This window comes from Octopus sinensis, linkage group LG15, assembly GCF_006345805.1.
Source record: "Octopus sinensis linkage group LG15, ASM634580v1, whole genome shotgun sequence".
NCBI classification, from domain to species: Eukaryota; Metazoa; Mollusca; class Cephalopoda; order Octopoda; family Octopodidae; genus Octopus; species Octopus sinensis.
This window is the reverse complement of record NC_043011.1, coordinates 57,184,705-57,211,523: the sequence shown is the minus strand read 5'-3', so window position 1 is coordinate 57,211,523 and position 26,819 is coordinate 57,184,705. Positions and strand designations below refer to the sequence as shown.

The window sequence follows — 26,819 nt, the reverse complement described above, 5'->3', positions numbered from 1 at the left end:
AGATGGCTGCACCGGGCTCCAGTCTTGATCTGGCAGAGTTTCTGCAGTTGGATGCCCTTCCTAACGCCAACCACTCCGAGAGTGTAGTGGGTGCTTTTACATGCCACCGGCACGAGGGCCAGTCAGGCGGTACTGGCAACGACCTCACTCAAACTTTTTACACATGCCAACGGCACAGGTGCCAGTAAGGCAATGCTGGTAACGATTCCGCACAAATGGTGCCTCCTACATGCCACCGGCACAGAAGCCAGTTAGCCGCTCTGGCAACGATCACACTAAGATGGTGCTCTTTGCACCCTACAAGCACGGGGCACAAGTGCCAGTAAGGCGAAGCTGGTAACGATCGTTTCCAAACAAGGTTAATATTTCCTCATGGCCAAATATGTTTTTGCAGACATTAAATCAATGATAATGGATCCCCGCCTGAAGAGTGAGGTTCCAGCAATGAGCCAAAGAGGCTGAAGAATTTATGGAACTAAGCTTTGTCGCCAAAGAAGCCCTAATTATTTGGAAAATCCTTGCAGAGGAATAGAGATACTTACCGGATTTTACTTCATGGAATGATTTTGACAGATGCTGTACATTTTCAATAAAAAGCCTCTGCTTGTACATAATACGGATCTTTGCATGTTGGGGTTGGCTTAAAACATCTTTATATTCAGAGAGAATGAGAAACATTCCTTCTGCTGCCGCTTCTCCCAGCTCTTCATCACTCAATAGATTAAATACCTAAAGTTAGAAGTAAAATAGGAACAGATCAGGAAACAGACCAGATTTGATGCTATACAAGAAGTACTGGTATTCAAAAATGTTAAAAAACAAAAACTAAAAAGAAAAGATCACCCTCAGTCTTCTATGCAAAGTTGAACCTCCCATAAGTTAATTTTGTCTTTGACACACTATTTCCTGAATACGCTGGAACTGGGGAGTATGTTTTATGCCACTGAATACGATGCTGAGTGCTGCTCACAGAAGGGGACAATGGCAAAAGGAAACCAAAGTTGATACTGAAAAGAGGTGGAGATGTTGGTGTGTCTGATTAATAGCTCTGACATAATTTCAACCACAAGGTCCAGCCCTTGCTGCAGCAGTTTGTATGCCTCAATTGCAAACAGCTGTGGCAGGCAGGAGGGGAGGGGCAAGGTGCTAGTGGAAGAGCAAATACTGGAATGTAAGTGGGAATGGATTGGCCATACATTAAGGATACCAACATCCTGGATTACACATCAGGCCTTGACCAGGAACTGACAGGGAGACTGAAGAGAGGACGCCCTAATAAATACCTGGTAAGATAAATGATGATGATGATAATGATGAAGATACTGAAGCAGAGGAAGAGTAAAGACAGTCTACAGTTGAGTACAATGGAGAAACATCATCAATAGAGTCACCAATGGCCTATGCTCCTTCTCTCACTCTTTCTCTTTATACATACCCAAATTGTCATTTTAATCTGAAATACAAACATGTCAAAAGTTCAGATATGCTCGTTACATACTTGAACCTGTAAGAAAGCCAGTCACTGGATTTTGTGATGGAGAAAATTTCTTACTGAAGACAGACAGGTGTAAAAACACCAAGTCAGTTCACAGCACCCAACAGATTATTGGATGCCTGCTTTTCAGAGTGGTTATCTCCTCTTCAGCAACAGAGACTTGAAAGCAGGCGCTGCAAACTGACTCAAATCCTTCTTGTGATATTCCTGTCATCATTCAATGGTTGTTGTGCTATTCAGTGGTTCACCGTTAATAAAATAGTACTAAGTAGTGATGTTTGTATTTCAGATTAAAATGACAATTTGGATATGTATTAAGAGAAAGAGTGAGAGAGAGAGCAAAGGCCATTGGTGACTCTATTGATGACGTTTCTCCAGTGTGCTCAATGAAAAGTTTAGGAAAATATAAATAAGAAAAAAGTGGAAATTTTACCGGTGAGTGTGTTACATTATAAGGCACAAAAAGAAAATTACTCTCCCTAGACACAACAGGATATGCTTCAACACATGCACTAATACAAAGAATCTGGCAAACCAAATCCCAAAACGAAATATATATATATATATAATGGAGGTATTGTACAATATGTATGAATAGATGATGAGTAAAACATCCACACAGTTTCAATTCCCTGTTGTTATCCATAGATTTAGTGCAGGAACTTCATAGTGGCAGTTGGGGTAACGGTATTAATAAAATAGGAGATGGAATGTGTAATAGACTTTATTGCATACAACACGTTTCGACCCACTCTGGGTCTCTTCAGGTACATCAATAAAAAGTCTCACTAGAGATTTCTTGAGTCATAAATATGTATAGTAACATAACCATCATTTAGGATGGATGCTGTAAAAAAATGAATGTGACAGTTAAAGAAATAAAACATAAGCTTACCAGTCCAACAAAGTTGTTAGCTTCAGAATGAGCAGAGATAAGGAGAGCTTTGGTAATCCAGAGCCACAAATGTAAAGCTTTCGCTCGAAGATCACCTGAAGAGTTATTCTTATTCATTAATTTATCTTTAAGTTGCTCTTGTAAATGATCTAAACATTCTTTGCCAGGAGAAGCTGGAACAGAAGGAAAAAGAAACATATTTTTCAGCATTTAAACTCTTTTTTTTTTGCAGGTGGAAACATAACAAAGGACTGGAAACTCAGCTGAAGGAACTCTATTTTTATTTGTGATTTTAGGCGAAGGAATAGGTGTGTGTGTCAAGAGGTTTGCTGCCCAATCACACGACCGGTGTTTTCTCCTCTAGCCCCGGGTCAATCAAAGCCTTATGAGTGAATTCAATAGACGGAAACTCAAAGACACACACAACAGAGTTAGCCAGTGCGTGCGTGCATCTGTGTGTGTGTATGTGTGTGAACGTGCACCAATGATAGCCACAAGTGAGTGTGGTAGTGGTGGTGTTGGGGTTTCAAGACAAAGGGTCACAGCTGGTGGTGCAATGTAGTGAGACACTCACAGCCCACACCAATACCGATGATGATGGTGGTGAAAAAGAGAGAGAGGAAAAAGGTAGGGAAAAAATATGAATTCTGCAATGGAAGCAGCTTTGTAGTACAAATCCTATCAATATAACATCTTTAATGAATGTGCGTAGTTGAAATGCCAGAAGCTGCAATTTTTTGTCTGGAAAAAAACCCTCTACAGATGGAGTGTGTTACGAACTATAAAATACTTCAGAGTTAGGTTGAAATAGGTTAGAAAAAGACAAACACTATAAGACATCAACATTATTGGCTAATCTGAGGGTTTCTTTCACTAGATTCATTCACCTAATACCTTATTGTTATCTTACTAATCATCATCATTATTTAACGTCTCTTTTCCATGCTGGCATGGGTTGGACAGTTTGGCAGGATCCAGTGAGCTGCATCAAGCTCCAGTGTCAGCTTTGAGGTGGTTTCTATGGGTGGATGCTAATGCCAACCGTTTTACAGAATGTCCTGGGTATTTTTCTTTTTACATGGTGCCAGCACTGGTAAGGTCACCAAATAACTTTCAAGACAGAAAAAGGAAAACAGCTCTCTCAACAAAGTGCAAGAAGATTCGAGCGAGGTCATTGCCAGTACCGCCTGACTGGCCCCCGTGCCGGTGGCACGCAAAAAGCACCCACAGCACTCTTGGAGTGGTTGGCATTAGGAAGGGCATCCAGCTGTAGAAACTCTGCCAGATCAAGACTGGAGCCTGGTGCAGTCAAAATCGTCCAACCCATGCTAGCATGGAAAATGGACGTTAAACGATGAGGATGATGATAGGCATTAGGCTGGGTGGTGAGAGGCTAAAGCATGATAAGGGGACAAACACAAGTGTCTTGCTACAGAGGAGATGCATGGCAACCCAACATTATATAAGGAGCAGCTGGGAAGGAGTTACAGAAGGTAGAGATGGTGGGGGAAGATATAGCATATGATTGTGTTTCCAGTTTCTGAAGTTCCATCATATTACATGAGGGGAAACATTTACCCTGTCCGTGTTTGTTGATAAGGCCGGCAAAACACTTGGCCGCTGCTGTTCGTGTTATTTGATCTTTGCTTTGTAATGCAAGGTCAGCAAGCTGCTCGAGCAAATGTTCCAAGTCATCAATGGAAACCTGAAAAGGAAACAAATCAAATTAGTCACATCAGATACAGTTTGGGATGGCTTTAAAACAAACAAACAAACAAAAAACAGCAAGACCCTTTCCATTTGCACGCACACACACACTCTCTCTCACACACACACACACTCACATATTGTAACAGTGACTTCAAATTTTTCACTTAACCCTTTCATTACCAACCTGGCTGAAACCGGCTCTGGCTCTGAGTACAAATGTTTTGTTTTCATAAGTTTTGAATTAAAATCTTCGACCAAACCTAAGTCACAATTTATGTTCCTAACACTAGATTAATGATAACTAAGTTATTTTACTAAATTCTTTGTTATATTTAAAGTAATTGAAAGAAACACTGAACATCTCAAAATAAATACAGTAATGAAAGGTTTAAATGCCAGCCACATGGTTCAACCCCCAGTGCACAGCACACTGAGTAGGTTTCTTCTTGTCCAGCCTCAAGCTGAGCAAAGCTTCATGAATGGACTTGATAGGCAGAAACTGAAATTCCTCCCTATGTATAGATGTGCATGTGGAAATGCTTGGGTCTCCTTGGCTGGGTTTCACATGATAGCTGTAAACAAGAGCCCCGTCATATGTATACACTGCATTGACAATGGTGAGCCTGACATGGGATTGTCTGTGCAACCTGGGTGAAGTAAATATCACATGGGATTTTGTCTGAAGTTAATCAGCTTCCACACTAATATCAATGTCTCTCACCAATATACATTGCAAAAAGATATACACGTACACACATGCCAAGCTCCCACAAACTCTCAATCAACCAATTCCACTTGCAAGGCACCGTAGAATTAATTAATTTTCATGAGCAGGTTGATCCTGCTGATCAGATCAACTGGAACCCTCATTGTCGCAACCAACTGATGGAGAGCCAGGCACATCACGCAACAGGTATCAGTGAGTGTCAGTCACACAAACACTGCCTTTTCTTTCTGGTCTTCCATGAAAAGAAACCTGGCCAAATTCAGCCACAAGGTTTTGGTCAGGCGAGGGCTGGAGTAGAAGACACTTGCTCAATGTGCCACCATGCGGTGGGACTGAACACAAAACCATTTGGCTGGGAAGCAAACCTCTTCACCACATGGCCATGTCTACACCTGTAAATATTACAATCGTTTGTTTTATCATTAAAGAATGTCTGAAACAAAAACTCTGAAGAAATAGAATTTTACTAAATAAAAGTTGGTAAGTGACTAAACAACTATTTTTTAAAATTAAAACAATAAAAATACTGCCGCTTCTATTGCCAAACTTCATTAGAGGGGTGAGTAAAAATTCCACTACAATAAAAGAAAAATGGTTTGATAGAGTGTAAAAAAAAAAAACTAGATGCCACTTACCTCAGGAAGAAGACTGCATATGACAGCCATTAAAAATCCTATCAGTCGTGTTTGTTTGACAGACGTTGGCTGAAACACATGAAAAATATAATCAATAAAGTTCGAAAATAGAAATAAGATGAGTTTCTGTAATCTAGAAACAAAATGTCGATTTTATGTCTCAAACATCAGCCTAATAATATTAATGACTGCCATTTCATTAAATTCTTCATTATTTTCTAAATTAAATGGAACATCAATCTATTTCAGGATAAATATAGTAACAAAAAAAAAAGAGAGATAGTAAAACACCTGATAAGTTCTACTAACCAATTTACAAGTCAATTAAGGAGCAAAATGTCACCTGACCAGCTAGAAATAGTAACTAAATTCCCACAAAACTACACTTGAGTGTTTTACAAAACATGAATGACACATTGGACAATGCAGTCCTAGATATTCAAACAGAAAGGATGGGCATGACTGGACTATCTTTACTCACAGGTCTGCTTTATCAAGGCTGTCTAAAGACAAACCAACACTACTTTTGCAATTTTTAATTCCTGATATTCTACTTTTAAATTTTATTTTAATACAAAGCATCTAAATGAATTAATTGCAAATATTATCAGTCAGTTCCCAATGTTTAATTACCAGGCATGATGTAGGTAACTAAACTGACTAACCCTTGTGTGTTACATGGATGAGCCAGCCCAGAAATACGATCCCGCATCGTCATTTAACATCTGTTTTACATGCTGGCATGGGTTGGACAGTTTGGCAGGTGCTGGTAAGTCTAGGACTGCGCCAAGCTCGACGGTCTGCTTTCGCATGGTTTTTACAGCAAGATGCCCTTCCTAACACCAAGCACTTTACAGAGTATATTGAGTGCTTTATAGTGGCACCAGCACCAACAGGGTCACCAAACAACTTGCAAGACAAAGATCCCTCAACAGGGAATGGGATTAGTATTGAGAGGGTGTAGCTTTGTACTAGTTGGGAGATTAAAGTAGAAAGTCTTGTTCTAGAGGAGACACATGGCTACTCCAATGTGAATCACTTTGCTTGATGTGCCAATATGGGACAAACATACCTCAACAAATCCATAGGGAGACCAGACATTTTAAATCCTTGATTCTAAGGAAGCAGTCCTCACATTAGAAATAGGATAAACATAACTGGAGAGGCTATATCTCTGATAGTACAGACATGGGGGTAGAATGCTACAGGAGAGGACTGCAAGACTAATTCTTCAAGCTGAGCCAACCTGAGCAGGAGACCTAAGGACAGACCAGAAGCAAGATGGTTGGCTAATATCTATAGTCTCAGTTGGTCATATTTGGGAATCAAGCAAGAAAGCTTAATGATGGTTGCTTCTGAGTGGACCTTGTGGAGGAGGAGGAGGTGCCTGAGGACTCTATCCCCATGTCCCTCCTTGGGATTGTGGGCTGTGAAAATGGATGGATGGATGGAAACTAGAATATGGATTAAATAAGCAAGTGCAAACAGAATCAACAGAAACTCATTCTAGCAGAATTGAGAATCGGCAAAGTTAAAAAAAGAAGAAAGAGAAAATTACAATTTATAAGACACTCGTTAACATAATTACCACTTTCCACTGCTCCATATTCTGAACAGAATATTCTGCTTTTCTGTAAACATTTGATCATTTTTACAAATATCAAAACTTAGTTGTTGGCAGCAAAGCACTTTGGCAAAGTACTTGCATGGTTGACAGTGTACTTACACAGCTAGCTATGTACCTATGCTACTAACAGTGTACTCACATTGTTGGCAGTGTAGTTACACTATTCTCAATGTACTTTTTCTGCTGACAGTGTAATTACACTGCTGGCAGTGTACATACATTGTTGACAATGTACTTAAGTTGCTGGCAGTGCTGACAGTGTACTTACAATACTGGCAGTACACTTACACTGCTGCCAGTGTACTTACACTGTTGAAGTGTCCTTACACTACTGAATGTATTCACATTGCTGACAGTGTAAGTACACTGTTGGCCATGTACTTACAGTGTCAACAGTGTACTTATTCGAACAGTTTTACTAAACTTGCCATCATGTTGCACTATGAACATTTATCAACATTAATGTAAATGTATTTAACCCTTTACTTTCCATCTTACAATATAAGCAACAAAAACAATGGGAAGTCTCAATGCAAGCACTCAACCCAGCAGAAATAACAGCCATATCTTCATCAAATCACACCCTTTTGCCTTAACCCTTTCGCTACTGTATTTTGAGATGCTCTGTGTTTCTTTCAATTAATTTTAAATATAACAAAGAATTTAGTAAAATAACTTAGTTATCATTAATTTAGTGTTAGGAACATAAATTGTGACTCAGGTTTGGTGGGAGATTTTAATTCAAAACTTATGAAAACAAGACTCAGAGCCAGAGCCGGTTTCAGCCGGGTTGGTCACGAAAGGGTTAAACACTAATAGATCAAGAGCCTCAGGTCATAGGTCAGCCTGATTATGCTAATCTTAGGTTTAAACAACAACAAAAGGTTTACTATACCTTTAATGGACAAAATTTCATGTTCAAAGAAGCAGAAATGTCAAATACACTAAGGTCTTCATGAAGGAAAAGCCGTATCATTTGTTCTGATAATTCTTCTCCTTTCCTATAAGAAAAACACACCGTAAACAATTTAAAATAGTTGAATAAGCAGAACTGGTTAAAACATTGGTTTAAATACATCATTTATGACCATCTAACATGAATTTTTCCATACTTGCAGGGATCAAACAGAATTTGTTATGGCAGATTCTTCTACAGCCAGATGACAACCCTCTCTTGTTTCCAAGCAATGTAATATTTCCTTATGTCTGGACATGCTTTTCATAGAAGACTGGAAATGAACAACCCTGCTTGTATGACACTGATGCTCATTTACAACCATGAAATGATTCGAGTGTTGCACAGTGGAACTTGAACTCAAGACTACAAGATTGGGAAGCAAGCTTCTTGACCACAGCCCCATCTGGACTTACTTGTGATATTATTAATCTTTATCCCTTTATGTTCAGGATACAAATCCTTAAAGGGTTCAACTGTACCTTAATCCCTCCAGATTTCATAGAACAAATATTTATCATGAACCCTTCTTCTACATTTTGTGGCTAATGTACCCATGCAGACAAGGGTCCAATGGCACAGGAGCCAGTCAGGTGACCCTGGCATCAATCACTTTCAGGGAAGTATAGGGAACACTTCTTAGTCTTGTTAAAGCAAGACAATTTCTCTGGGGCCAGTGAACAGACAAATGAAGAAAATATAGAGCTGAGAGGACTTTTAAAAAATTCTATAGGAGACAAGACCTCTCTAGTGCTGATGGCATATTAAAATACAGCCAGAAATTTCTGTAAAGTGGTTAACAATAAGAGAGGCACCCAGCTATAGAAACCATACAAAATTGTAATATACCAATGAGAGCTGATCCCCAACTTGTCTACTTACTTTACTTAAGCCCTTCACTTCCCAAGGTGCAGAAGCCATTGATAACTTTTCTCTATTGCTTTCAACTCTGGACAGTCTTTTCTGCTTCTCTCCAGTTGAACCCCTAATGTCCCATGCAGCTTCCTTTCAGATTTTGCTACACTGCATCATATGCTTCCCTGAAGGGAGGTCTTTCTCTCCCAGATCTTGCTGATTTCGCATTGCTATTGATGCTTCTATAACTTGGCTTTTCTCAAGGGCAGGGATTCCACCCTACACAAACCCATTTTTACCTCTAGGAAGAAGTGGTCCACATTAGCTTGGCCTTTTACCTTTGATGTGTCTAGCATGGGAGGGCCCCATGCTCTGCTGGCAAAGCTTTCAGGGTCAGTAAGACATGCAAGCCACCACATCACAACAAAGACTGGATCTTGTGGTGGCCAACCAATTTAGAAAAGCAGTAACTCCAAATTAGTTCTGATTCAGACAATAAAACAACCTGTCCAACCCATGAAAGAACAGATGGAAAATAGTGATTGTAGTAGTAGTAGTAGTAGTAGTAGTAATAGCAGCAGCAGCAGCGGCGATAATAAAGATGACAATTAAATAAAAAAAAATTTTAATTTCTATAATTTTCATGAATAAAAACGTGTTTCACCAATATTTTTTCCTGATGGCATCATAATGATATCCATTAAAATGTCAACATTATAACCAAAGGGGGGGTACGTGTATGACATATGCCGAGGAACACAACTGCTGGCGGCAAAGGTCAGACTTTCTGAGAAATTTTTATAAAAATGGAAAATAAAACTTTTACCTTTTGTCAAGCCTTGTTGAAATTTCCCTCAAGATGGAGCTTGTGCAGTCTGTGATTGAGTTTGTGGTGGACGAGACTTCGCTTTCGACAAGATGACAAATGTTTAACTTTAACAATCGAGGCAGCAACCATGAAAAAAAATACTCCGGACACATGAACGGGTGGTCAGAGCAGTTGATGATTGTAATTTTGAGTAACGATTCCATTCCTTCGTGAAATAATTTACTGACATCAGACGTTCTATTGGGATCGCCTACAAACACAACAGAGATTACTTTAGATGGTATTTCAACAAAGCCTGCAAAAAAAGGGCAGCAAAAACCCCACTCCTTGCCCCTTAGTTTCTTTCAATGTTCTATGTCTCTACTCTCTAACCAAGCATCTTGGGAGATAAGCATCACCAATTCACCCAGTCAAGAGTCACAGAAAATCAAAAGAAACATAAATCAACTATGCCTCATTATCAGATAATTAACCTTTCTGCTACCGACCCACCCTGAAACTGCCTATGGTTCTATTAGACAAATTCTTTGTTTTATAGTGATCTTAATTAAAACCTCCCATTAAAAGTTCACATTATGTTCCAAACACCAGCTTAATTACGACAAAGTTCATCATCATCATCATTGTTCAACATCCGTTTTCCATGCTGGCATGGGTTGGATGGTTTGACTGAGGTCTGGAGAGTGCAGCTGCACCAGGCTCCAATCTGATCTGGCAATGTTTCTGCATCTGGATGCCCTTCCTAATGCCAACCACTCCAAGAGTGTAGTGGGTGCTTTTTACATGCCACTGGCACAGGAGCCAGTCACGTGGCCCTGGCATTGATCATGTTCAGATAGTCCTTTTTACGTGCCACCGGTACAGGAGCCAGTCAGGCGGGGCCTGGCATCGATCACGTTTGGATAGTGCTTTTTATGTGCCACTGGCACAGGAGCCAGTCAGGTGGCCCTGGCATGAATCACGTTCAGATAGAGCTTTTTACATTTTCCTAAAGTCTCCATTATTTTCAAAATTAACCGAAACAAAAGCCACGTGTTTCAACAGAGATATGATAATGAAAGGGTTAAAGTCAGCACTATTGTGAAATACCTGTGTGTGAAGGTGATTAACCCTTTTGTTACCAACCCCGCTGAAACCGGCTCTAGCTCTGAGTATAAATGTCTTGTTATCATAAGTTTTGAATTAAAATCTTCCACCAAATCTTAGTCACAATTTATATTCCTAACACTAGCTTAATGATAACTAAGTTATTTTGCTAAATTCTTTGTTATATTTAAAGTAATTGATAGAAACACAGAGCATCTCAAAATAAATACAGTAACGAAAAGGTTAATAATGCAAATTACACTATTAAAGGTATTAAAGTGGATTCCATTACCTTTAACTAAATTCTCTAACCAAATCCAGATTTCTGGTAAGACAGCTTTTGTGACTGAAGGTTGCATACAAATTGAAGAAAATACTTCTAGGGCACTGTTTATGTTTATTTGATGGCTTTGGTTCGATATGTTGTCTCTGGTTCCTGAAAATCAAACTAACAGAAATGTAGATAACTAAAGGAAAACAAAAAAAAAAATCTGAGAGATGAAGAAAATACCAAAAGCAAAGCACCACAACCGATCTCTTTACATATCATCATCGTTTAGCTTCCACTTTCCATGCTAGCATGGGTTGGACGGTTCGACCAGGGTCTGGGAAGCCAGGAGGCTGCACCAGGCACCAGTCTGATCTGGCAGCGTTTCTACAGCTGGATGCCCTTCCTAACGCCAACCACTCTGTGAGTGTAGTGGGTGCTTTCTACATGCCACCAGCACAGGTGCCTGGGTAGGCTGGCTGTGGCCACGATCGGTTGGTGCTTTTTACGTGCCACCGGCACCGAAGCCAGTCAAGGTGGCACTGGCATCGACCACGTACGGATGGTGCTTTTTATGTGCCACCGGCACAGGTGCCAGGGGAGGCTGGCAACAGCCATATATATATATATACACACACACACATACACGAGCTTGCACACAGTTTCCAGCAACCAAATTTACTCACAAGGCATTGGTGGTCAGCCCATGGCTATAATAGAAGACACCCAAAGTACTGTACTGAGACTGAACACGAAACCTTGAGATTGCAAAATGTGTTTCTTAACCACAAAGCCATGTCTGTACCTATGATTTAGCAGGGTATGATTTGAGAGGTATTTGACTGTAAATACTAGCAGGTCAAGCAATTTGTTATTGTTGGGTAGTAGACTAAATCCTTGGGGACCCTCAGCATTCAAACATGGCTTGCCAGTTTCTTCCTTCCTTCCTTTCTCTTGAAAGCCCAGCAAAAACGATATGGGCACTGCCCCTTCCTCCTGTAACTCAATCACACGACCTCATCCCACCCTACTTTCTTTCCCCCCGAAAAGCATCAAATCACAAAACTCAATCTACAAGTAAAGAATACTACTAACCATTCTTTAAGATTTGAAACAAGGCTGGCAGAACATTCTGTTGTATGATTTCTGGGTATTTTACTGATGCTTCAGATAATGTAGAAATACACTGAGATCTGTCAACAGAATTTGAAGGAGAAAAAAAGATAAAGAAGAAAAAGAGAACATTAATGTTTACAGTTTGAATAAATAATTAAATAAATTGATTTTTCATTAGGGCAACACTTATTGACTTCTTACAAAGGGAAAGATCTTATCATCATCATCATCATTCAACATCCCTGTTGCCATGCTGGAATGGGTTGCATGGTTTGAGAGGAGCTGGCTAGGCAGAGGACAGCACAAAGCTCCACCATCTGCTCTGGCATGGTTTCTATGGCGGCAGTCCTTGGGCATTTTCAGAATGATCAAAACTTTCAGGAATTTATTAAAATAACAAAGTACTTCATTATCAAGCTAATAACTGATTGACAGAATTGTCAGAGCATTAACACAATACCTTGTGGTATTTAATTATGACCTTTGTGTAGTGAGTTCAAATCCTACTCAGGTTGGCTTTGCTTTTCCTCATTTTAGGATTTTTTTTTTTAACATCCGCTTTCCATGCTAGCATGGGTTAGATGGTTCGATTGGGGTCTTGGAAGCCAGGAGGCTGCACCAGGCCCAGTCTGATCTAGCAGTGTTTCTACAGCTGGATGCCCTTCCTAACGCCAACCACTCCATAAGTGTAGTGGGTGCTTTTTACGTGCCAGGCGAGGCTGGCAACAGCCACGATTGGTTGGTGCTTTTTACGTGCCACCGGCACGGAGGCCAGTTGAGGCGGCGCTGGCAACGGCCACGTTTGGATGGTTAGATTGATAAAATAAAGTACGAACCGAGTATTGCAAATTATATAAATCAACTGCTCTCTCTGTCACAAAAATTTCTAGCCTGGTGCTTACATGAAGAACCATCAGCCCTTTGCCTGTCCCATGCATCACATGTGACACACAAGATATATTTCCTTGGCATCCACGCATCATATATGATATACATTCCCAATTTTTTTCAACCACCGGAGGAACTTTAGTCTCATGAAAGGAAAGCTTTATGTTACTCAGAACATATGAACCAAAGGCTAACTAAAAGCCTGGAAACAATCCTGGACATTTAGGACAAACTTATGAAAATGCTTTGGATAAGCAAACGGTTAAACAAGTATTTTGAACATAACCTAACAAAAATCTCTGCTTAAAATAAGGATGGCAGGGTTTCATTTAAAAATGAGCACCATAGAATGAGATATTTTGAATTATAGAACAAGAGGGCAATCACAGGTAGGTAGAGATAACGAATGGATTAATCAAAATACTTACCTTAGAATTTCATCTTTTGTTTTACTCATAACTATGAGAATGTGTTGCATAATTAACGACTTTTTATCAGGGTCGAGGATGTCGTGATAATCCAACAGCAAAGCAAGACACTTAACACTAATCAAACAAAGTGAGACACTCGAGTTACTTAAACAAGTTGTGAACATGGCAAATATTTTGTTGAGATGCTGAGAGACAGGATTTTCTTCTGTAGAAATTAGAAAGGAAAAAGAGAACAATGAAATTAATCAGCTTCTAAAAGAAGGAGTGAAATATATGCAACAAGTGGCAGAAAGAGAACAAGAAATATCCAATGTTTCAGAGAGTGTGTCTTCAAGGTAAAAGAAATACAAGAAGCCAGTTTCTCAAATGTAGACAATGTGAAATTCTGATGTCTTTCTTTTATTTCTCTCTTGTCAACCCTGAACAAGGACTTGCCCCATGGCAGTTCCATTGCATTTTTTTCTGCTGATTTTCCTAAATGCAGACCACAACCAGCCTCTATGGATTCTCTTTTACATTTTTATATCAAGCAAATGTAATGTCACAAATAATAATAATAATAATGATAATGATAATAATAATAATTTCATTTATTTGCCACCAGGGCAAATAATAACAAAACATTATTGAACGAACCTTCTGTTTTTACCTTTTATATTATACTTGTTTCAATCATCAGCCTGTGGCCATTCTGGGGCACCAGCATCAAGTGTTTAGGCAAACAAATCAACCCCAGGATTTATTTTAAATCCTGGCACTTATTCTATCAGTCTCTTTCACTGCACCGGTATGTTAGGGGGGGGGGCAAAACACAGCACAAAGAAACACACACATGCATACATATGATGGGCTTCCACACAGTTTCCATCAACCAAATTCATTCACAAGGCATCGGTTGACCGTTTTTCCTGGATGTAGCCTAGCAATCATTGTGCATTTGGAAGTTAAAGACAAGAGCATTTTTTTTTGGCTGTAGGTCAATCCCAATCCAGCAGACTTATGACCAAAGGTATTCCAGTTGTGAACATTTTGTGTCTTCATTTGAGACAAAGGTATCCAGGACTACATCTTCAAATGTGTCTTTCGTTTGTAAAGATGGCAGAACATGTTTTGAGAAACATTTGGCTGCTATTTCTAGAAGATCAAGGAACTACAAAGAGGTCACATCATTGATTCATCTGGAATCAAACTTGGAATCTTGGGGTTAGTAGCCCACACCATATGCCTGTGGGCATATAATAATAATGATAATAACATCGAAAAATACCTTAGGAATGAGAACCTAGGTTCGAAATTTCCCCCAAGACACCTGATGAAGGCTGGAGGGTATATCAGCCAAAACGTTGTGTTAACAACAAACAAGATGAGAACAAATATTCATCAAATGTAAATAATGTACATAATTCTTCATCTCTTAAATATAGAACTGTTTTATCCCTAAAACAGTGGAACATATTGAAGATTTTTTGTTTCTTTTCTATGTAATTAGAATCACAGTTGAGGTTAGGGATCGATTTTACCAAAAAAAGAAGTCTACTCACCATTTTTCAAATCTGGTAAAGATTTGGTAGCTTCTAAAAACCCATGTATACACCTCAGAATAAGAACTTTCCAGTTTGACTGATGAATATAACAGAAGAAATACAGAAGATCAACAGTGAATGAATCAATAATTGTGGAACATCACTCTATTTAATTGTGCAATGACAAGTTGTGATAAGGGAAATTCATTTTCCATATGTGTGTGTGTGTACATAAATAAGTAGGTGACCACAGCATGATTAAATGGTCAAGAAGGTCACTTTGCAACTACAAGGTCTCTGCACCTATACATAAATGTGTGAGTGTGTATATATATATATCACCTGATCAACCAGACTGTCAGATGTTGTTATACATCGCTGCTGCCAATGCACTTTGCATTGGTTTAGCTTTCAAATGATGGCACCCATGCTGGATAGGTCAATAGGCCAACACTCCCTCTGATTGGAAGGCTGCTTTGACACAGGGTGGTCACCCACTTACAGTTGAGTGGACTGGAGCAACATGAAAGGAAGTGTTTTGCTCAAGAATACACTGCTCAGTCTGGAAGGGGAGAGGAGAAGGGGAGACGAAGGGGAGGGAGTGGAAAGGAGGAGGAAGGGGAGATGAGAAAGAAGAGAAGGAAGGGTGGGGAGAGGCGGAAGAGGAGGAGGGGAGGAGGAAGTGGAAAAGAGGAGGAAGAGGAGAGAAGGAAAGAGGAGGTTAAAAGAAAAGAGTAGTAATGGCAGGAGTTCAAATTCTGCAGATCCTGAACAGGCAAACAATTAATGAGAACCTAGAAACGATGTCTCCTTACCTGACATGCTTTCTCACTCATCTCCAAGAGCTCTGGTAGTTTTTCTTGAAGAATATGAATTGCAGAAACTTTTGATGCCGAAGCAGCGCTATGAAGGAGCCTCATGTGATTAACAAACTGTTCCTCCTGTTGACTATTTAATCGGCAAACTGAAATGGAGAACATTCAAATGTATCCTTTGTTTATTCAATCTGAATATTTGGTCAGCAAAAACATAAAGAAACACCATCAAAACAGTCTAAAATAAGAGATCAACTGATCAATTCTGAAACTCGGTTTCTTTCCAGATCTGTTTCTCTCCATACATGTTAATCTGGAATTCACCATAACAAACTGTTACATGCATCACTGCCTCTAAGTCGTGCAGAGGATGCATGACCAGCCATGCAAGTCGTCATATTGTTGCCACAAGCAGCAGAATGCTGCTGTTCATTTTAATTTACAAACGCATGCTTAATAAGTTGCATTTTAATACACATACACACACACACTCATGCATACTAGATTTGAATTTTAAATATTTTTGCTCAGAACATCAAAAATTCTGTTCAGGGGTTGGGAACATTAAGAGGAAATTGTAAATACATGGCAATCCCTATAATAATTCTTGTCCAATCAGCCTGCCTATAGTGTAACTTCTAGTTTAGTTCACAACTCTACCCAACTCTCTCTCATTCTCTTCCTTTGTTTGTATGTACCTAGGTATATAAACACACACAGACAAATATCTCTCAATATGATCGTTAAAGACATCAAGTTATTAATTTAAAAAAAATTAATTTCTTCTTTTAAACAAAGTTTACTACAAAATGGAAAGAAAATGATGAACGCTGTTCCTTGAATTTTAAGAAAACTTACAAATAAATATTCATTTCTGTTTAATTTTAGTAAGTTATTTTCTTTACAGTACTACTAACAGCTTCACATGGTCAGTTGTATGCTGTTCTCTGGAGAATGAGGGATTGATCAGACATAAAGAACTTTGCTAATCAAAGTCAATTTACCAAACACAGAGGATCTCAGAAGCATCCCAATTATGTAAATGTTAAATTCACTAAAAATATTATCTACATATTGTTCGGTTATCAAGATTTTGTGTCTGTGGTTTGCTGCATATCGTGTTACATAAGGAAATAAATACAGTTAAAAACTAATATTATATCTTTTGATTTATTAAATTGCTTCTTTTACCTCGATATTGTTTTACTTAATTCTTTGTTGAATATACACTTATATCATCATCATTGTTTAACATCCATTTTCCATGCTAGCATGGGTTGGACAGTTTGACCGGGGTCTGGGAAGCCAGGAGGCTGCACCAGGCCCAGTCTGATCTGGCAGTGCTTCTACAGCTGGATGCCCTTTCTAACGCCAACAAGCTAGGGAACTGCACTAGTGGGTGTTTTTTACGTGCCACCAGCACAAAGGCCAGAGAGGACTGGCAAACGGCCATGATCGGTTGGTGCATTTACGTGTCACCGACACAGACGCCAGTCAGGAGGCGCTGGCATCTGCCACGTTCAGATGGTGCTTTTCTTTTAACATGTCACCGGCACGGGTAAAACAAAATATTGCTTATTCAGGTATGAAACAATTGGTCAGCCACTAGTTAACTAGTCATATTCTTTAACTCTTTAGCATTTAAACTGGCTCAAAGTGGCCAGGTTTGGCCTCTCACACCTACCCTACAACATCATTCTAAAAATATAGTCACATCATTGAAATCTCAAAGCTATGAGATAATGCAAGGTTAATTTGAAACAATGTGGAATAATAAGCATTACATTTGATAAAGTAATCTGAATGCCAAAAGGTTACATTTAAAACCCCCACCTCCGGCTTCAAATACAAACAAACAACAACGACACTAAAAGAGAACAAATGAACATCAGTTTTAGTCCAGTTGTTCTGGCATCAATTACATTTATTATGTTCTGGTGACATAACAATTTTATTTGCACAGCAGCCAGCATTGATAAAGACGAAGACTCAAAACTGAGATCATGGTGAAGGAATGTAAGTGGAGGGGTGGATAAAACATGACCTCTTCGGCTTAGTCTCGAAAATATTTGAGATGCAAGGGTGGCTGTGGGGTAAGAAATTTGCTTCCCAGTCACACTTGAAGCGTCTTCTGCTAAATCCCCAGGATCACCCAATGGCTTGTGATTGAATCTGATAGATGGAAACTGTGTGGAAGATCATGCGTGTGTGTGTGTGTGTGTGTGTGTGTGTGTATCATCATCAACTTTTAACATCCACTGTCCATGCCAGCATGGGTTGGACAGTTTGACTACAGCTGGCAAGCTAGGGAGCTGCACTAGATTCCAGTCTGATTTGGCCATATTTCTACAGCTGGATGCCCTTCCTAACACCATACATACAAACATACACACTTGGATGTGTGTGTGTGAGAACTTGTCAACTTCCCCCACTGCTTAGCAGCCAATGCTGGTTTGTTAGCATGTCTGTAACTCAAGTCACCAAAAATACTGGGGTTGATATATTTGACCGAGAACCCCCCCCCCTCAGACAGTGCCCTATTAAAGCCACAGTTCCATGATTGAAACAAGTAAAAGATACAAGAATTTGACATTTAAAATTTTCTTTCATAAAAAGAAAACAAAAAGTTTTTTTTAAAAAAAGTTACCTTTTAAAATATAATTCAAGAATGAATTTAAAGGACTCTCCCTGTCATCCTGAAATTATTGGGAAAAAAAAGAAAAAAAGAAAAGATTTAAAATGACAAGTGATACAATGGCACAGATTTATATATAAAAACCAAGCAGAAATAAGTCTAAGAGAGAGAAGGCAAAAGAGGGATGGAGCTGACCATTGCTGGACATGTTTTAGCCAAACATTTTTGGCCTTATCACAGACTCACTAATGCTGCCATGTTAACTTGATGCTGACCAGGAACTCTGTGAGTCTTAAGACTGATTTTTGCCAGCTGAGTGAACAGGAGTAACGAGTAATGTTAGATTCTTCTACCACCATCATCATCATCATCGTTTTAATGTCCACTTTTCCATGCTTGAATGGACTGCATGGAATTTGCTGAGTAAGATTTTCTGCAGCTGGATACTCTTCTGTCATCAGCCTTCAACAATTTCCAAATAAGGTGATATTTTCCCAGTGTCCCATGGCAGGCAGAAAATGAACACGCCCACTTATATGACAGTGATGCTCGTTTACAACCATCAAGCAATGTAAGGGTAGACATAAGCAAAAACATACATACATACAAATATACACAATGGGCTTCTTTCAGTTTCCATCTACTAAATTCCTTCACAAGGCATTGGTTAGCCTAGGCCTACAGTAGAAGACACTTGCTCAAGGTGTCACACAGTGGGACTGAACCCAAAACCAAATGGTTGAGAAGCAAGTTCCTTTGTCACACAGCCATACCTGCATCTATGTGGTTAGTAATCACACTTCCAATAACATCGATTTCAAGTTGAAGCCCAGTGGAGAACCTTGGGCAAGTGGCTTCTGATATAACTTTGGTTTGACCAAAAGCCTTTTGTGTGAAATTTGGTGAAAGGAAATTTTGTGGAAGCATGTCAGAGCTGTTCCTGTTCTTAAGTAAAGAACTTAAGCATTTACCAAAGTTTAATGCCACATCTTGACACTTGGTTATCTTCAACAGGGGTCTCCAATCTGAGAATAACTTTATTTCCTCCTGACCCTCCCCACCAGTCATGGTGGCCTTGAAAATGGGTAACTGGATCCTATAAAGGAGCTGTTATGGTAGCAGACCACGAAACACGGTTGTAATTCCCCCACAGGTTGATTTGTTCAGCTGAAACCATTGGACTGTGGCCATTAATCACAGTCACAGTCCAATGATTGAAACAAGTAAAGAATAGACTGAGACAGAAGAAGATGACTCGACTGACACAGAGAGACTTGGACCCCCTTCATAAGAATCTAAGCGAGCAACTAAGAACATAAACAACAGATCAACTTACCTCGATTATTTGGTCGGTCAACGTGGACGCAATATTTTGTGTTGCCTTCAAAGCAGCCTCTTGAGCTTCTATGCTGCCAGATATCAACTGAAAGACCAGAATGCACAACATTACAAGAACACCAATGCCTAAACAGCTTTACAGTCTCTTTCTCTCTTATTAAAATTATCTACAATCAATTTATAGCTTTGTGTTTGATGTTTAATCAATATGGTTACCAGCGTCGCCTTACTGGCACTTGTGCCCGTGCTAGTAGGGTGCCAAGAGCACCATCCAAGCGTGATCATTGCCAGAGCAGCCAGCTGGCTTCCGTGTCAGTGGCACGTAAAAGGGCACCATTCAAGCGTGATCGTTACCAACGTCGCCTTACTGGCACCTGTGCTGGTGGCATGTGTAAAAGGATTTGAGCGAGGTCATTGCCAGTACCGCCTGACTGGCCCCCATGCTGGTGGCACGTAAAAAGCACCCACTACACACTCGGAGTGGTTGGCGTTAGGAAGGGCATCCAGCTGTAGAAACTCTGCCAGATCAAGATTGGAGCCTGGTGCAGCCATCTGGTTCGTCAGCCCTCAGTCAAAATCGTCCAACCCATGCTAGCATGGAAAGTGGACGTTAAACGATGTCATCATAATAGATGATATTGTTCTCATTGTCATTGTTGTCATTTTAATGTACACTTTCCTGTGCTTGCTGCATGGGTCAGATAGAGTTTGCTGAGGCAGATTTTCTACAGCTGGATCCTCTTCCCGTCACCAACCCTCACTTGTTTCCAAGCCACAAAATATTTCCCCAATGGCCAGACATGTTTTCTTGGAAGACTGGAAATGAAGGACAATCATTTTACAACTGCCTCACAAAAGTCAATACAGGGAGACACAAACACACACACACACAGTGGACTTCTTTCTGCTTCCATCCACCAAATCCACTCACAAGGTTTTGGTCAGCCCAGAACTATAGCAGAAAACACTGGAATTGAACCTGGAACTTTGTGATTATGAAGCTACCTTCTCACCACACCTGGACACGTGTACCTTCTCATCAAAATAGAAAACAAAGTAAAAGTCTCACCTCATTTCTGAGTATGGAGAAGAGCACGTTTAATGATAAATATTTATTGAGGGCTTCAGCTCCATACACAGGGGAAACCTCAGCCTGGAAGAGAAGAGAGAGAGAGAAAATACAGTTCAAACAGAGTGAAACATCGCAACTGTTTAGGTGGGATGAGCTGCACAAAAAGAAAAAAAAAAAATCTTTAACCCTTTAGTGTTTAAAGTGGCCAAATCCGGCCCAATATATTTCACATGTTTCATATTCAAACTTGCCATATCCAGCCTCTCACACCTAACCTACATTGACATTCTAAAAATAAACAATCACATCTTTGAAACCTCAAAGCTATGAGATAATGCTTGATTAATTCAAAACAATTTAAATAAAAAAAGCATTACATTTAACAGTGTAATCTGAACACTAAGGGGTTAAATAGTCTTGAGGTAATATCTCTCAGAAATACCTAAAAAGAAGCTACGCAAATTAGATAATGATAAAAGCTTGTAATTGAAATAATAACAGCAACAAATAATAGTTTAAGTATTATTATTATTATTATGATTGAATTCTGCCGAGGTCAGCTTTACCTTTCATCCTTTCAGGGTTGATAAATTAAGTACCAGTGAAATACTGGGGTCAATGTAATCAACTAAGCCCCTCCTCCAAAATTTCAGACATTGTGCCTTTAGTAGAAAGGATTATTATTTCTACTTATTAGATCAGTAACTGTGTGTCACTTTGGAAATTATAATTATTATGGTGAATTGGCAGAATCGTTAGCACACCGAGCAAAATGCTTAGCAGGTTTCATTTGTCTTTATGTTTTGCGTTCAAATGCCGCCAAAGTTGACTTTGCCTTTCATCCTTTCAGGGGTCAATAAAAAAAGGACCAGTTAAGTACTGAGGTTGATGTAATAGACTTACCCCCTCTCTACAAATTTCAGGCTCTGTACCTATAGTAGCAAGGATTATTATTATTATTATATTTTTTTTCTAGCCTTTGACCCTACATAGAAGCAAAGCACTTATTAGAGATCAATAGATTTGAATTGATTTCAAACAAATTCCAACAGCTTTTATTTCACTAAAGGTCAACAACTGATTCTTGCCATTAGAATTAGTAGCTGATTTAGAAATATACATTTAAAATCAAAATATAGTTTTTATACAAGTTTAACCTTTCTGATACAAACTCACAAGTTTTTAGTCTCCACATTCAACCCTTTTGTTATCATATTTCTAAAGAAATACACTGCCTTTGTTTCAATTGCTTTTGAAAATAAATTAAGAATTTAGTGAAACATTTTTTTAATAGCTTTATTATTAAGTTAGTGTTTAGAAAATTAATCAACATGGGATTTTGATCACTTTAGAACAGAAAGTTGATATTGTTGAACCCGGGTGGTCTTGGGTGAGAGGTATCGAAAGGGTTGAATTAAAAACTTTCCATCATAATTTTAGCATCAACAGAAACAAAGAAAAATGCTATGTACCAAGTGCCTGCTTTATGATAATAGGGTTATTTTTAAAACTAATCAATACAATTAAACAGTGTATCATCATTATCACCATCATTCCATATCTGCTTTCCATGTTGGCAAACCAGAAAATGGCACCAGGCTCCAGTTGTCTGCTTTGGCCTGGTTTCTACAGTTGGATGCCCTTCCTAATGCCAACCACTTTACAGAGTGGCACTGGGTGCCTTTTACGTGCATCAGCATGGTGCTTTTTATGAGGCACCAGCATGGGTGCTTCTTGCGTGGCACCAGCACCCTTGGGACAGCCAAGTAGCTTGCAACTACAGAGGAGACACTTAGCTACCCCAATGGCACCATCACTCTTGGGGTTGCCAAGTAGCTTTAGAAATATGGTCAGAAGGGATAAAGACTTGCTAAACGTGTGGGAATTAATGGTTGGTTATTTTTTACAATAAAGTAATGATAGAACTATGTGGAGGGAAGAGATGATAACAATTTGGGAAAAGTGATCCAGACTTAACAGCAACCAAATTAATAATGTATAAATTCTCAATTCAAGTCACTCAAGTTGCTAGAAAAAGCAACCAAATTTTCATCATCATTTTAACGTCCACTCTTCCTTGCTCCTACAGGTCAGACAGAATTTGTGGATTTAAAACAAAATATAGCTTCATAGCAGTTTAACCTTCCTCATACAAAGAATCACAAGTTTTACAGTCTTCATATTTAAGCCTTTTGTTACCAGATTCTCTATGAGTGAATGCTCTTCCTGTCACCAACCCTCATGTTTCAAAGTCAGTGAATGTTTTCCCATGGCCAGACATGTTTTCATGGAAGATTGGAAAGGAACAACACTGCTTGTATGATGGTAACACTTGCTTACAATCATCACATAAACTCAAGGCAAGGAGACAGCAACACAAACATATACAATGGGCTTTTTTTGGTTTCCAAGTATAAAATCCATTCACAAGGCTTTGGTTGGTCTGGGGCTTTAGTAGAAGATGCTTGCCAAAAGTGTCACACAGTGGGACTGAACTCAAAACCAGGTGGTTGGAAAGCAAGCTTCATGCCACACAGCCAAGCATGAACTTGGTTCAAATAAAATACATCTTTACCATCTTAAAAAGTAAAAAAATATATTCAACAGAGTATTTTTTTATGTAAAAAGACACAACAAGAGTACTTCTGACTATAAATCTGCATGGAAGATGTTCTCATTTGGGAAACATGAAAAAAACGTGGTTAAACAAGACACTAATGAATAGTGTCAAGCAACATTGCACAGAAAATAAAGGCTCTGAGCTGCAACAACGAAATGAATAAGGGGTCAGAAACCCTGAAAGAGAAATTCTTCTCAAGCAAAATTGTTTTCATAAAAGACTTTGCACGTTTCTCAGAAGGAAGGAAGACAGCGGATGGATTATGAGAAATAAAAAGGAGACCATCTTGGGCAAGAGATTGCAGTGAGGTGGTACCCAGTGAAAGTGAATTGGGAAGCATTATTAAATGGCCTGGGACTTTTACTATTTGTATATAGTTAAATCAAATGAGAAATGGTTGTGTCCTAGAGGAATATTTTCAAGGCCACCTGATTTGGTGTTGTGAGGAAACATGCAAAAGTATTCTCCGATCAGAGATTTTGTCTGTTGAAGATAACCAAGTGCCAGGTTGTAGCATTAAATTTTGGTAAAGGTTTAAGTTCTTCACCAAAGAACAGGAACAGTTCCTCTGACACACTTCCACAAAGTTTCCCTTTAACAAATTCCACACACAAAGCTTTTAGTCAACAGAAAGCTGTGCTAGAAGATACTGGCCGAATGAACCCTGCTGCGAGGGACTTATAAGTATTAGGGGCCTAAACACAACTTCAAATTAACCTTCAAACTTGCAATACATCACAGACAAGACTGAACATCTACAAATACATACAAACAAACAAAAAAAAAGACAACTTTATTGAAAAGTCTGCATCATCATCATCATTTACATCCATTGCTTCATGTTCTTTTCTACTTTAGGCACAAGGCCTGAAATTTTGGGGGGAGGGGGACAGTCAATTAGATCAACCTCAGTATGCAACTGGTACTTAATTTATCGACCCCGAAAGGACGAAAGGCAAAGTCGACCTCAGTGGAATTTGAACTCAGAATGCAAAGACAAACGAAATACTGCTAAGCATCCATTGTTTCATGTCTGCACAGGTTACATGGTTGTGTGTGTAGGAGCAATAGGATAAAAATAATGGAAAACAAATGTCTTTTTAAACTTACCAAAGTTTGCATGGCATCGATTCGAGAGTCTGGGACATCTGAAGATAATTTGTCAAAGAGGAGTGGCAGTACAAATTCAGCAAAACTAGAGGTTGCAGTTAAACACCTGCGAAGACTAAGGACTAAATCTTCCTTTTCAATGCCATGTGGATTATCTGCAGGCTAGAAACAACAGTCACAGTATTAGATATGAAATTAAATGTCAAATGTAAATTATAAAGGAATTGTGTAAAAAGTAGCAGCAGTTAAGAACAGTCACTGCTGAAGTGGAAGTGGGTAATGGTTACTCACTTGCGTATAATTCTAGGAAAAAATGGCAAATAAATAAAATGGCAAGAAAAACAAAAAATTCTTTTTTAATGGAACAGCATTATGTGCAAGATCATTTTAAAGATGCACAAAATTCAATCATCAGTGGATATTAGAGATACTTACAGGTTGAAAGTCTATAGGAAAATAACAGGCAGTAATTTCAAACATTTCTTCAACAAAGAGACCTACAAAACAATGCAGAGAGGAGAGTTGTGAGCAAAAATGAAATAATTTTAGGGAGGAATTGTCTTGGAACTGAATTCAACACATTTTTTGGTGGGTTGGTTTTGTTTCAGTCACCAGACTGTGGCCACGCTGGGGCACCACCTTGAAAGGATTAGTTGAACAAATTAATATCAACACTTATTTGGTTTTTAAATCTGGTACTTATTATATCAGTCACCATTACCAAACTGCCAAGTGACAGAAACACAAGCAAGTTGTCAAGAAGCGGTGGAAAGAAACACCAATACACACACATAAATACATTGTGTACACACACACACACACACACACACTAAGGGGCTTCCACACTGTTTCTGTTTATGAAATCCGCTCACAAGGCATTGCATGGCCTGAGCTGTGGTAGAAGATAGTTGTCCAAAGTGCCACACAGAGGAACTGAACCAGAAACCCAGCGGTTGCAAAACAAGCATCTTAAACACACAGCCATGCCTTTTAAATTTTTAAATGATTTAAATTTTAAACTTAGAAATCACATCTCCCATCAATTTGTAAAAATAAATCTCACAGAATTAATAAAAGACTTAAGCTGTGGCTAGATTATCTTAAATCTCATTGCTAAACTATTTTCCCTTAAGATCAAGCACAGTTTCAGCTGGATCAAATAATTTAGAGACTATTTTCTCTATATCACAAAGTGAAATATTCCGAAAAGTAGACCCCAATCAGAAACTCGGCTTCTGTGTCTCAAATGCTCGGAACCAAGTATACTTGGTTCATAATGCCTAAATTATTCTACTAAATGAATGTTAATTTATGTCTGGAACATAAATTAACAAAATTTTGATGGAACATTTTAATTTAGTTTAACTTTAAAACAGGTGTGTATCATAGAAAACAGGTGTTGGGTAGGTTAGACTCAACAGAGTTAAATATTTCGTATTTATTCCCGTTTTTATTTATCAGAAGATTTACTGAATACAAGATTATCACTCACCTAGCGAAAGCTGTCTGATGATTATTTCTGCACATTGAAAGGCTAGTTGAAGATTACGTGGGTCTTTCTCGCCGTCCATTGCTTGGATAAAACCACACACAAAATCACCGTCCATTTTCCTTAATTCTTTTGTCAAAAAGAAAAAAATATGGTAGAACATCTTCCATGTGGAAAGAGGAACAGAAACTAAGAATGGCCATACAAGGTGTTTTTGTTTTCAACCTGATATTCTACACTTAACAAATTATAGCTTTATCTACTTTGAGTTCTGCTGGTGAAAAAGGATTTATTTCACATCTCCCAAGGTTTCTAAATTCTTATGACATAAACAACATACAATTCTTGCTGATAAGAAGAAAGCTTCTAAAATAGTGGAGAAATTTGGAGGATTGCTTAGGTCCACTGGCAGAGTTATTGCCATGTTTACAAAGGATGTGGGTTCGAGTCTTCAACTTTTCCCAGCCAAGAGGTTTTTAAAGCTAATATTTACATGACATTACTATGAGTTTTCTTTTAACCTACTTCAAGTTCCACCATTAAAAATTCATCATCATCATTTAACGTCCGTTTTCCGTGCTAGCATGGGTTGGACGGTTCGACCGGGGTCTGGGAAGCCAGGAGGCTGCACCAGGCCCCAGTCTGACCTGGCAGTGTTTCTACAGCTGGATGCCCTTCCTAACGCCAACCACTCCGTGAG

At 38.9% G+C, this 26,819-nt stretch overlaps 1 protein-coding gene across 2 annotated transcripts in view; it reads right to left on the bottom strand.

The window, feature by feature from the left end:
* LOC115219824 (MMS19 nucleotide excision repair protein homolog) overlaps nt 1–26,819 on the bottom strand; it is a 60,427-nt gene that overhangs the window by 6,735 nt on the left and 26,873 nt on the right. For both annotated transcript variants that reach the window (XM_029790105.2, XM_036509793.1), the window contains exons 6-22: nt 26,123–26,248; nt 25,066–25,127; nt 24,631–24,792; nt 20,898–20,981; nt 19,827–19,913; nt 18,503–18,551; nt 15,856–16,004; nt 15,059–15,137; nt 13,515–13,722; nt 12,178–12,275; nt 11,107–11,250; nt 9,726–9,978; nt 7,985–8,090; nt 5,463–5,531; nt 3,969–4,095; nt 2,391–2,563; nt 543–729 (exon numbers count right to left, since the gene is read on the bottom strand). In XM_029790105.2, the coding sequence (XP_029645965.1) occupies nt 543–729; nt 2,391–2,563; nt 3,969–4,095; nt 5,463–5,531; nt 7,985–8,090; nt 9,726–9,978; nt 11,107–11,250; nt 12,178–12,275; nt 13,515–13,722; nt 15,059–15,137; nt 15,856–16,004; nt 18,503–18,551; nt 19,827–19,913; nt 20,898–20,981; nt 24,631–24,792; nt 25,066–25,127; nt 26,123–26,248 (2,163 nt within the window). The remainder of the gene's footprint in view (nt 1–542; nt 730–2,390; nt 2,564–3,968; nt 4,096–5,462; nt 5,532–7,984; nt 8,091–9,725; nt 9,979–11,106; nt 11,251–12,177; nt 12,276–13,514; nt 13,723–15,058; nt 15,138–15,855; nt 16,005–18,502; nt 18,552–19,826; nt 19,914–20,897; nt 20,982–24,630; nt 24,793–25,065; nt 25,128–26,122; nt 26,249–26,819) is intronic.